The sequence below is a fragment of the Papaver somniferum genome, unplaced genomic scaffold (genome assembly GCF_003573695.1).
Source record: "Papaver somniferum cultivar HN1 unplaced genomic scaffold, ASM357369v1 unplaced-scaffold_137, whole genome shotgun sequence".
NCBI lineage: Eukaryota > Viridiplantae > Streptophyta > Magnoliopsida > Ranunculales > Papaveraceae > Papaver > Papaver somniferum.
This window is the reverse complement of record NW_020622934.1, coordinates 8,478,567-8,491,027: the sequence shown is the minus strand read 5'-3', so window position 1 is coordinate 8,491,027 and position 12,461 is coordinate 8,478,567. Positions and strand designations below refer to the sequence as shown.

At 39.0% G+C, this 12,461-nt stretch overlaps 1 protein-coding gene across 1 annotated transcript; it reads right to left on the bottom strand.

Annotated features, from left to right (window-relative positions):
* Positions 1–7,273: 7,273 nt before the first annotated feature.
* LOC113334969 lies at positions 7,274–12,040 on the bottom strand. Its single transcript, XM_026581193.1, has 11 exons — positions 11,809–12,040; positions 11,071–11,221; positions 10,223–10,895; positions 10,018–10,102; positions 9,833–9,920; positions 9,191–9,375; positions 8,976–9,108; positions 8,547–8,683; positions 8,267–8,341; positions 7,930–8,049; positions 7,274–7,623 (listed from the first exon to the last, which is right to left on the bottom strand). The coding sequence occupies exons 2-11, from the start codon at positions 11,204–11,206 to the stop codon at positions 7,522–7,524; spliced, it is 1,734 nt and encodes a 577-aa protein (XP_026436978.1). The 5' UTR covers positions 11,207–11,221; positions 11,809–12,040; the 3' UTR covers positions 7,274–7,521.
* Positions 12,041–12,461: the final 421 nt, after the last annotated feature.

Genomic DNA, 12,461 nt, shown 5'->3' with positions numbered 1-12,461 from the left:
CATCATCACTTTTCTGCAACAACAAGCTATTTTAAGTGAGCATCGACGAAAGAACCTAGCCCAGATTGCACATTCGACATCCCAATAATAATAGTACCACTAACGACATCGCCCGCTTTCCCGAAAGCCTGGCCAATGACTTGGTACTTAAGGTTTTCAAAATAACATGATCTACTTTAACAATTACATGCGAAATCAGATTTGGGTTATTCACTAGGATTTGAATGTTATAAACAAACAAATATGAATGTTACAAGCGATGTATTGAGTGGACTAAGTGCTAGAGAAAGGTGGAACTTAGCTTTTATTTCCGATGGTTGATGCCATGGACTACGCTTTGGTAAGCGACACCCCTTGACACAGGACGTCATCTTCGATCCTTACTCCTACTTCAGAGATACATTTGATGTCGCTGTGAAACGTCCTTATGTTAGAATTCTACACCCTATGTTGCGTGGTTGTCCCATTTCGTCGCATGATTCGAGTAGGTTCTCCCAGTACAGCTTCAAAGTTGAGCTGTCACATCGGTTGTGTTGGGAAAAATTATCACATACGAGATGGTGATTCAAAGTGATCTGATATAGGAAGGATATGTCAGTCATAGTTGATCGTCTATTCAGTTCTTCTCCTGGCGATGGTTAGTGACCGGAAGTTGGTGAGACAAGAGCTAAAGATTGCATGGAGGTGGCCAGAGGTGATTCTACTCCGAGTTAGTCCGATGTAGTCTAAGGTGACTGGCAACAATCCCCATCCGAGATGATCTTACACGATGTTGCGAGGCCGATACTTCACGGTTTCAGTGGGTAAGGTCTGGTGGCTTGGTCATAGAGGATCATTTCATCACCCCTTGCAAATCTACCCATCCTTTGGAGTCTACGTCATTGCCCGCAGATCATGTGTGCGCTGCCAATATTATTATCTTCTCAATTGATACTCGGGATTGAATTTATGCACCTGCGACTTTCAATTCGGATAAGTGACAGTTGTAAATATTAAATGACCCCAATAAATTCATCGAAGAATTAAGCCTGGTGACAATTTAAATGGTAAATGGTTAAGGTGACAATTAAAGCAATCGGGTTGATGTACCATTAAGAAGTCCAATGCAATTTCAGGTTCGATAGAGTGGTAATGAGATTACTCAATTGAAAGGCTGGAATTCATAGCGAATAAACATGAATCGACAACGGTATTTCACGATGACTGGATAATAAGCCAAGGTAGTAAAACTAATTCATATTTGCATGCCAAACGTCTCGGATTTACGTTCTCAAATATTGAAACCAAACTATTCATGCTTTCCTAGGTGGGTTGCATTTGACTAAGACGATCTCTCTTGCACCAGACTTATATGAAGAAGATTTTGAATATCAATCGTAAAAAATAACTAGCATAACGAGGATTGAGGAGTAAAGAATATTTCCCTGTTATAGATGAATGTCCCGATGAAAGTGTGTTATTCTGGAACGAACCGACTCGATTCTCCCGAACTAAGTTCCCGAAGCGAGTCAATTGCAATCTTCCGGAGTTAATCGGCCCGAGTCGATATGAAGTGACTGCCTTGTCCGATATGATTCATCTCTCCCGATGTAAAATGACCTGACCCGAGCTAGGCGTTGCAGATGAAAAGGGAATGGCCGACATGGGTAGCTCTGATCTGTTACTTGGGTATCTGCACGATTTGACCTGACGCGAGGTGATATTGCTCTGAGTAAGTTAAGTGATTCGTTCGATATGGAATCACGCTGATCCGAATTGGTTAACTGTGTTGCTGTAATTTTCATTGATGCTACGAACAAATTTGGACGAGTTGGTTATTGATTGGAGCTGCGCCGATGAACCCAGAGATGGCCAGACCCGAGATTGGTGCAATGAGTTGACATGGTAAGTTTGGTTGAGCTGTGACGTTTGGTCCCGATGATGATCTACCCCGAAGATGAGTGCTGAGACCCGACTAACTTGATGCTGAATTCAAAGGTTTTCAGTCACTTGAAAAACAATATTCGATGGTGCCCTGAATTTGACCCTTGCAAAGTTGCAAGCACGCCCATGATATATTCCACTTAAGCAACCGATCCGACACTGATTGCAATTCACAATCTTCAATTGCCCCGAGGTGGAAGTTAGACAAGATGATGATGATCCGAGCCAGTTAGTCGAAGCTTCGTTCAACTGTGGCAGTTTTTCCCGTGACTAGTTGATGTGGACCGATTAAATTGGTGGTGTTTTCATGAATTTCATCATCATCTCCTGATGATGCAGACAAGAGATGATTCCCATCGCGTCTAAGAAAATCAACTGTGAGGTTGTCCCTTTAATGTTACACCATTCCAATCATCACTGCAACAAAAAATCGATTGAGTGAATAGCCAAGAAGAGTAATTATATCATTCAAGATAAAAAATCCCTAAATGAAACAAATAGATAAATCCCCAAGTCAGCTGAAAACTTCGTCATTCAATATTTTTAAAATAGCTTAATTGGGTTTGTAAAACAAGATCTTTTGTTAGCGAATCTCCGATCAAAACTGAAATCGAGTTAAGGTTTCGAAAAAACATTTAATTTTTCCACCAGGACAAAACCCCAATTTTCATAAGAAAGTGTTTTGGAAAATATTTTAACATAAAACTTCCAAATCTTAATGTTTATGGACAAGATAGAAGAGAAGATCAGGAAGAAGATTGGTCCTCTTTAGATTTGTTATTCGCTGAGCTTCAAAGTTGTTGAAGTTTTCTTCATGCTCGTATCTGAAGTGCTATCCATTGGCTCGGACGCACCCTTTGCCCGAGTATCGTCCCTGCGTACGTCAGCAAAAACAAATAACTCCTTACTTTGACCTGTTTTCGAAAAGTTTTATGGGATGTACGAACTCAGAAGAAAGGACCTGACACCAAAATTGGGCTTGCGTACGACACCCCCTATTTTGTCCGGCTGACCTCACCAATTCAACACTTTCCGACTCTAAGTACAGCTTTTGACGAGTACCGTGCTATGTCACTTTCGGTACTTCGGCTGTGCATTAATCACTATTTGTCCTACATTCCCTACATTCCAAATCATTAAAGATTGGTACTTTACGAGTGAAAAGCCTTGAATTTGTACTCTTGTGATGTCACACTTAAGCCTCTAATTTTCAACAACGAGTATTATTCCCTCAGAACAATTCAGGGATGACTTTCCCTGAATTCCTTGGGTTTATTCCGGCGGATAGTGATGACTACATACAATCTTTGTTTTCCCACTCTCCGATCCAACCCATCGATCTAAAGTCGACCTGTCGAGGTGGGTTTTGTAAGATTTAAGGCTTTCAATACACCGGCATGGAACTTCTGGTGACTTCAACCAAACATCGAGGATGTTACATGGGAGTTTTTTTAGAAGTTCTCTAGCTGCCCGAATCCGATGGCGAAAGATGAGTAAAGAAGACGGAGATAACTAATTATAAAAAATGTTATTTTACTCGCTGACTAACACAGCTAGCCGATTTGTCGACAGAATCTCACCGTGTCTACTACGAAACGCCGATGGCGTTATTTGGGAGATCTTGAAGATCTTCCTGTCGCCTTTGCTACCCAGACACAAACTAACTGAAAACCTTTCTTAATGACCAAACTTTATAAACAAAAATCTAACTTTGTTGTCCAAACGAGAAGAACAAACAAAACGAAAAGAGTCACACCAATAGAGTTTATCTCTTAGCATCAACTAGCACTCAAGGTGTTCTTAGGAGCTTTAGATTATCTCATTTGGTGGATGAAATCAAGGTATCCGAAAACGTTAGACGGTCCCCTTAGTCGGCGCCAGAATGTAGTAGCATAAAATCGCACACTACATCCAAGGGTGAAACTACTAAACTAAACCAAAGTGAAGATGCATGAACAAACATGAACACAAAGATATACGTGGTTCGGCATGATTACCTACGTCCACGGGGTGAAAGGAATGATTAATATTACTTCAAGTTTGGTTACAAGTGATGATCTCTCACAATAATGACTTCTTTTCTCTCTAAGTGTGAACTTTCTCTCACTTACAACCTGCCCTTTACTCTATTCAAGCCCTTATATTTATAGGCTAAGACTGGGATACAACGAAGTTACAATGTAATTCATGGTGTATCTATCTTTCTATTCCTCCTCGATGATGCTCCTCCGACCTGTTGGTGGGTCGATGTGGTTCAGTTTCCTGATGGCGTTATACCCGAGGCCGATCCCTTGATGTTATTTGGTCCGATGTCGCCCTCTCCTTTCTCGTCCCTTTGTTTTGACTCGCTTCCTTTGTTTGACCGAGTACCTTCTGATCTTATGTCAGTCTTGTCAGATGATCGGAGACTTGTCACATCCGACAGCTAGGTGGTTGTCACACTCGGCCCATGTGATTTCTCTTTCTTCGTGCATGCTCGAGTTATTCGGTGCTTCTTTTCTTTTGTTTCCTGGTGCAACTTAGCTTAGGATCTCGCCACCTAGCCCTGTGGATTATTTACACCTACCCCGCTCTTTGAAACTTTCTGCCAGTATGCTTTGACCCACGTAGTACTTGTGTTCCATTATTTGAGCCAATAGTGAAGCCGGTTCTGTTAATAGGCGCCAGCACATCTTAGCCAACATTGCCAAATTGAATTTCCTCAGATTAAGGAAACCCAGTCCCCCTAAGCTTTGAGGTTTACAAAAAGAAATCCAAGCTTTCAAATATAAACCACTATTTCCTTCTTTATCTTTTCCCCAAAAAAATCTCTCTGGAGACTATCAATCTTCTTTTATCATAGCTTGTGGCATTTTAAAACAATTCATTTGATAAATATGGACAGTGGAAGAGGATGTGTGAACAAGAGTTTTTTCCCAGCATAAGAAAGAGTAGGACTCCAACTTTGGAGTTTAGATTCCACTATATCAACCACATGTTGAAAAGACTTTATTTTGGATGTGTGTGTAAAAATAGGGCTGCCTAGATATCTATCATTGATGGATATTCTTTTCACCCCCAAGATGTTAACAACCCCATCAATGACTGTTTGGTGAGTGTTTGAAAAACAATCCCAAACTTTTCGAAATTTATGAGCTGGCTCGAGGCGTTACTAAATTCAGTAAAAAGGTTCAAAATATTTTGTCCGTGCTCAATGTCCGCTTTAGTGAAAACCAGAAGGTCATCCACGAAAAGGAGATGGGATATAGAGGGGGCATTGACCCCTATTTTGATACCTTGAATCAAGTTAAGACTCTCGGCATCAGAAAAAGCTCTAGACAACGCCTCCATGCATATTATAAACAAATAGGGAGACAAGGGATCCCCTTGTCTCACACCACTACTAGGTTTGAACTGTTCTCCTGGAACCCCATTAATGAGAACACATGACGACACAGTACTGATGCACTGATTAACCATGCCACACCACTTAGTATCAAAGCCAATTATTTTCATGATTGAGAGGAAGAAAGGCCACTCAATCCGGTCGAATGCTTTAGACATATGGATTTTAGTTCCCATGAGGAATTCATTTCCTCTTTTTGTTCTCATAGTGTGGATTAACTCATGAGCGATCATGATATTATCAGAAATCTACCTTCCTGGAACGAAGGCGGCCTGATAAGGGGAAATAATTTTTGGCAGCAGACTCTTGAGTTTATTAGCCAAGGTTTTGGAGATGACTTTATACACTATATTACATAGACTAATCGGCCGATAATCAGTCGGAGTCTGCGGGAACTCAATTTTAGGGATTAAAGAAATAAAAGTAGCATTATTTTCTTTTAGCAGATGGCCAGTAGTAAAAAAACTCAGGACCATCTTATAGACATCCTCTCCCACTACCTCCCAATTGATTTGAAAGAAGTTGGGAGAGTATCCGTCTGGTCCTGGAGCCTTATCCCGTGGCACAGAAAAGATAACAGACCTTACCTCCTCCTTAGTGGGCAATCTATTGAGATTAGCATTATCATCCAAGTTGAGAACTTCTTTGATGAGATTAATGAAACCACTTTCGGCATCTGGTTGAGAAGATGTTGCCACTTCCTTGAAATGATTAGTGATCAAAGTTTCCACTTGTTTAGCACCCTCCACCCACAATCCTTGACTATCTTTGAGTGTCTCACTTCTATTCCTTCTGTATCTTTTCATCACCTTTTTGTGAAAGTACCCTGTCCCCGGTTGTATATCATTATCTCCACTTTTATCCTTCGAGAATTTCTCTTTTATATAAGCCAATATGCGAGTCTGCACTTCTGTTGTGTAGATGATTCATGGAACAAACATGTTCCAACTGTTGTTTCGCTTTGTTGATGTTTGTTGCGATATCCCCAAAAACAAAAACATTCTTGTTCCACTGGTTAATTCTTTTCTTGGTTTTCTTGAGCTTTTTGGCCAGTTTCTTGGTTTTCTTGAGCTTTTTGGCCAGTTTGAACCGCCCCTAGCAATACAAATAGATAGATGTGCACAACAAATAAAAATCCCTATCACATAGGAATGCAGATTCTGTTGTGTTTCGAAATTTTCCATTTTATAAAATCAACCACCACAAGTTTAGGGGTTCTACTAAGCGCGCAACTCCACTATACACTAACTTTTGTTAGAGCCAGCCCGGGTTAGTTATTTCCTACCATCCACCAGTCAAGATTCAGCTTGATTCACCCCTCGTTCTACGATTTACAAGTAAAATACAAAGCGGAGGACATTCCTGTCTGTCTCCCCAATTCTGTGTCAGCATTCTGGAATTAACTATATAAAACACTTCCTGTGTGTTGAACCAGGTAAAAATTTGTTGGGCACAGCAAAATCTGCCTTTTGAGCAGCAAATTGAATAAAACAAACACTGCGATCATATTTAATGTCTCTCCCTAAAATGTCTTTGGTTCCTCTCTTCATCCTCTTGGCACTACTGTAGAATTTCTAGCACCTACTCTTAACTCAACAGGGGCAACTTTCAGTCATCAAAAGTTCTAAAAAAGACTAATAAAATCAACAAAGTCGGGTGCTAGGAGAAGAGCTTAACAAACCTTATTCCAGATTAAATACGGGATCCAGAAAATGCAGCTCTAGGAGAAGAGTTTAACAAACCTTGTTCCAGATTAAATACGGATCCAGAAAATGCAGCTGCATTTTCAGCCAAAAACTTCACAAAATGACAGTTTTTGCCTGAAAAACACACATTCACATAATACTAATAGTATTTTATTGCCGTTAATCTATAGGCACTGGAAGTAATTTTGACCTTGAAACATAAATCAGTGAACCACCATTGAAATTCTTGAACGAATTTAAAATTGATGAACTTCACGGATAGAGTTTCAGATGTGTCGGTGACGTGAAAATTAGTTTGATAAGAAAAGAGTTCAAAAGTAGTAATGAGTCATTCAAAGAAACTGGAAATCGTTGCTCCAGTTTGTCATATATATACATGATGTTTGAGAAAATTAGTGGGGAATTTCAGCAAAAGGAGAAGCATGTGGTTAACTGTCTACCTAAATGAAAATATACATGGTAATGTGCGACTGGCAGCAAAGAGTGGGCTGAACCTGTGACCTGGCATTAGTTGGACAGAGCGTTAGTCATGGGACGAACTTCCTTTGTACTCTTGGGTTTGGGTGTCTTCTTGGCCTTGGACTTTTTTGTGTCTACGATGTGTGAAACCTGAAGATTTATCGGAAAAAAAAAAAAAAACATTTGAACTGTCATAAGTTTGTAGCAAAGATGAAACCGCTGGCAGCAGATTCTCTGAAATCTGCAAATTTGTAATTCATGTTGAATGGAGGAACATAATTGATGAGATTTATGAAACCTCGTAGTCGTATCCCCGGTCCTAAAACCTCGTAAAAAAGAAATTTGATGCGGATGTGTCTATTTCATAAGGCACTATCCAACGTATGGTCTCGTTTCAAAAATAATAAATTAATATCATGAGAATATATGTAGTAATGATTTGCACTATTGACTTACAATGTTCGATTTCCATTCCATTTTGGGTTGTCCACTGTTGGCACTCGCAGCCTGAGGTTGATTTCGAATGTGGTAGAATATGTGAATGAGTACGACTGCATCAAGTGCAGCATATTCCATCTGCAAGTTATTTCATATCAGCTCCTGATATAAATAAAAGAAATATAGGAACTATCATTGTACATTGCAGATTAGCATGCATGTTCATGCTTGCAAGTGCGCGAATAAATTTCTGGCGTACAGTCCATGGCATGCAAAGGAATTTTATCATAGACTTCGACGAAAATTTCTCAATGACTCGTAAATTAAGGAAAAAGATAAGTAAAGAGGTAAATACTTGTTGCTGAGTCAATGGTCGTTGCTCCCAGTTGCTGTTCCTCCTCGTTTTGTTCAAACTGGCTCCCATTATTTTCTGTGTCAATCATTACATATTATTGCCAAGTAAAATTCATATCAGTCTAAAATGCCAAAACTTAAGAACTTTAGCCGATTATAACTTCCTCTACGTCTTTCTTAGAAAGAGAAACCCCATAACTCTAAAAAGTTACAAATAAAAGATACTGTACATTATAGTAGCGGGGTGTAGATAAGAAGGTGCATAGTTGTCATTTATATACCTTGGCAAGCCCTGACAAACCACCTCGAGGTTCTTTGAACACATTTTGAATATCTAGTAGCATTTCGAAGTGCTTGAAACACTCCAGCTCTCCATAAGATTGTGAAAGCTGCTTTAAATCACATTGCAGATTATAGCCTACAGAGGAACCGTTATTCTGTCAGTTGTTACTTGTTACCTTATCATTGATCAAATAGAATTCATCCAAAATCTTTCCCAAGTTAAAAAATTTTGTGAGCTTGAATGCAGAATCAAGATTCAGTGGCCTTAATAGTTTTGTATATCTCGCTTCTATGTATGAAAGTGACACTCATTAAGCGTATGAGTACAGTGATAAATCATCTGATGAAAGTTTACATATCATGCAGCTTTCTCTTAAAGAGGGCAAAAACAGAAAAATCCTAAGTGATGATTCAACATACTCACTCACCAAGCTTCAGAATGCTAGAAGAATGCAGAATACGCTTTAGACAGTTGTCTAACAATGCAGGTTCATCTTTAGATAACTTTATCAGGTCTAAGATGAATACTGTTTTTTCTGAAGCAATCTGCATGATGGAGACCTATGGCAGGCATGCAAATATCAATACTTAGAAGATTGGGAGCAGGACTCAAAGATGAAGTTAGCAACTAGCCAAAAATTACCTTGTTGGGTTTGCTTCCTTTTACATAATTTGGCTTCCATTCACAGTCTACACCTATAACTTTACATTCTTCGGTGTACGATGTAGCACTAAGAAGACCATCAGCTTCATCAACCCATTTAATATCTTCTACAATCAGCTCCTTGAGATGCAAGAAACGGGTAACTGTAGGTTTTGCTTGAGGTTCTGTGATGCAACACGAGTCATTGGGAAGTATAAAACACATCAAAAATCACAGATGAGCAAAAGTAGATTACGAATGACAAATCATTTCCACTGGACAGCATTGTGTTCTAAGAACATTAACAAAAAACCACTCAAGCAATCAAAATGTAAGAAATTAACCATGTTAGAAAAAGATTCTACAGTAAAGCATACAGGGGCGTAGAAGTAGTAAGGGGAAGGATTTCAAGAAGGTGCAGGGTCATCGCTCAAGACATTTAACACTGCTAATAATCTGAGACAAATTATCAACTTCAAGGGCTTAAGCATTATTGACTAACTCCATGCCAATGAACTTGAAGAAAGTATCGCGACACGTGAACAGTGTTCACTTGCTACTCCTATAGCACAGTCTAGACCCAGATGGTAACTTGTGGAAAGAGAAACTTTAATCAAAAGATTATCTATCAGATGGTGGTACCTTGAGATTTGGCAAAACCATCAAGGGCGTATCGCTCGCATAATTCATCAACCTTCTCTGAATAGCCTGCTTCCATTGCCAAATATACCTAAATACCATGAAGAAATATATCAGACTCTTTCTTCCTGTCAACGTGCATCGATCATAAGGACATGACCATCTACTATTCAAAAACTTCCTCTTACCAGGTACTCAAGTAATTGTCTATTATTGTTAACCCTTGACTCAGCGATATCCCACAGTCCTTTTTCTGCAAACTTCTTCAGTTGACTGCAAATTGATGGAATATCTCCATTAATTGAGAAGAACATCAAACAAACAAAAAATCAAGAATTCGAGAATTGAAATCAAGGACACAGTCAAATGCAGATGATAGTTAAAAAAACATACCTCTCTTTGTACATAAGATGCACTTCCGGGAAATCCTGCTTAAGGTCGTTCTTCTTTATAAGTTCATAAGCATTCTTTAACAACTTCAAGTCAAGATATTTATTGATCAGTATAACTAGCAAGGGCTTCCCCATGTATGTTGCCCACTTTTCTGCTGCTTTGAATTGGTTTTCTTCGATCATCCTCATTAGAAACTCCTCTCCAGACTGACGTATTGAAAAACGCTCCAGAAGTGTTACAGCCAGCATAAACGATTGAGATTCTACCAATTTAAAAATATATGGTCCCACGTACGCCTTTGCTTTGTCCAAATTACCATCATACACCTCCGGATCACACATGGCTTCCGCGATGTTTTCTAATTTGACGTCAACAACTTCAAGCAGCTTTATGAAAATTCTCTCTTCATGGTTGACAAGGCCACTAGTGACGTCCAAAAATATTTTTGCAGCCAGTTTCTTTGCTTCAGACTCTGCTGGGATGGTTTTTAGAAGACGACGAAGAGAAGATATAATTAAGTGACTGAAGCCTTCGGTGTATAAAGGTCCAAGAACAGGAAAGACATAGAGGCATTGCAAAACAAAAGTAGCAGGTCCGGGCTGAGGAGAATTCTGAAGTACTAGATGAACCTGTTGCTGAAGAACCTGGAATTTCTTTGTGGCCTTTTCAGTACCTTCAGAAGGAACATTATTGAGTACAAATAAGCATAAAAGATATCAGCACAACGCTCAGTGGCAAACAAAATGGAAGTATTCATACTAACAGAACTCTTAACACTAGTAATACACCCAGACTGTTACTTTGCATGTTAAGATAAACCATATAGACATGGAAGAAAGAAAGATTACCACGAACATAACACGCCTTCAAAAGAGCCACAAACATTGGTGGAGAGATATGTGACAAATCCGAAAACGCATGCAAACAAATAGATTGTGTATCATGAGTTCTCTCATCGTTCGTTTCAACTTCATCTGACCCCATGTTGATATAAATAACCTGCTCGACAAAATTGTAAACCCATTGTCAACAAACCATAAGCAAAAAAATTTGAAAAAAAAAATGTACATATCAACAATGCATTAGCATTCAGCTCGTTCATCACAAACAAACAGCTTTTGGAACACATTCAGGTATACTCTTTCATTTGCAAGCTTAGAAACTCGATTATTTCAACTGATGCATCAGATTCATATTTTGCCATATATAAAAGATAAAAAACGAACTTGTAATGTTAAAACCTCCCATACTTATAAGTTGCCAAACACGTAACACAGTAGATCCTTGTGATTTCACTGTAGAAATAAACAGTATATATATATCCACATAGGGGAAATGGGGGGGACATTATAGTTTGACTTTTTTTTGCAAGCTGTTTAGTAGTTTAGTTAGTAATATCATGGTAAAAAAAGGATACTGCGTAAGTTGTATGTAATGGCAATGGATTTGGGATAAAAATGTAACTCGTCACAAAACCAAAAAAAAAAACAACATTTCCACTGAATATCAACTTGCAGAAGAAAAGAAATAGACTGAAAATAACAGATAAAGTCAAACCTAATGAGTTAGTAGTAGAGAGTTCTTACCTTAGCCTGAGAATTGGTGATTTGGTTTGAAGATATTTTTTTGGGGCTTTTTACTTTCTCTTAAAGCTGGAGAAAAAAACTAAGTGGAAATTTTCAAAGTTGCAGGAAAGGAGATGAAAACCCTAATTTGAGACAAGTTTAGGGTCTACGAGATTTTCTGAAAAGGTCATAAATTGGTTTCTGATTCTCTATCACATCTCTTTCGTTTAGGCTTCTTCTAGTAGTCCTTTTCTTCCTCTCTTCTTTCCCGTGTTTATTATTTCTATCCTCGGTTATCTCGTTCACGAGGATAGGTTTTGCTATCTTGCGCGGGGATGTACACTGCGCTCTGTAATCTTTCATTTTTCAAATTTTTTAATCAGTTTTTTACTAAGGCTAAGTCATATGGGCTAGATTGAGGGGCTAGATTATCAGAAAAGTGTTGCAGTTCAAAAAAAAAAAGTGTGGCCTATTTGTTAACACTAGTTCTCTCTCCTAGCATTTTCTCGCAGTTGAACTAGCAGCGAGACTGAAGCGCTGAACCAAGTGACCTTTACACTGAATTGTTCAGCGCTGGGAAATTAATTTTCTGATCTAACGGTTGAGATTTAAAGCGCTGAACCAAACAGCGTTGGACACTGGTCCCAGATGACGTGGATTGCTAATCTAGCTGC

What these genes read in the sequence shown, in the direction of transcription:
- LOC113334969 (XM_026581193.1), bottom strand. Translation starts at nt 11,206, where the DNA reads ATGGGGTCAGATGAAGTTGAAACGAACGATGAGAGAACTCATGATACA. An exon ending in TTCTAGCATTCTGAAGCTTG is followed by an intron (nt 8,684 to 8,975) that starts GTGAGTGAGTAT and finishes GTTCCTCTGTAG; the next exon opens with GCTATAATCTGCAATGTGAT. An exon ending in GACCATTGACTCAGCAACAA is followed by an intron (nt 8,050 to 8,266) that starts GTATTTACCTCT and finishes AATAACTTGCAG; the next exon opens with ATGGAATATGCTGCACTTGA.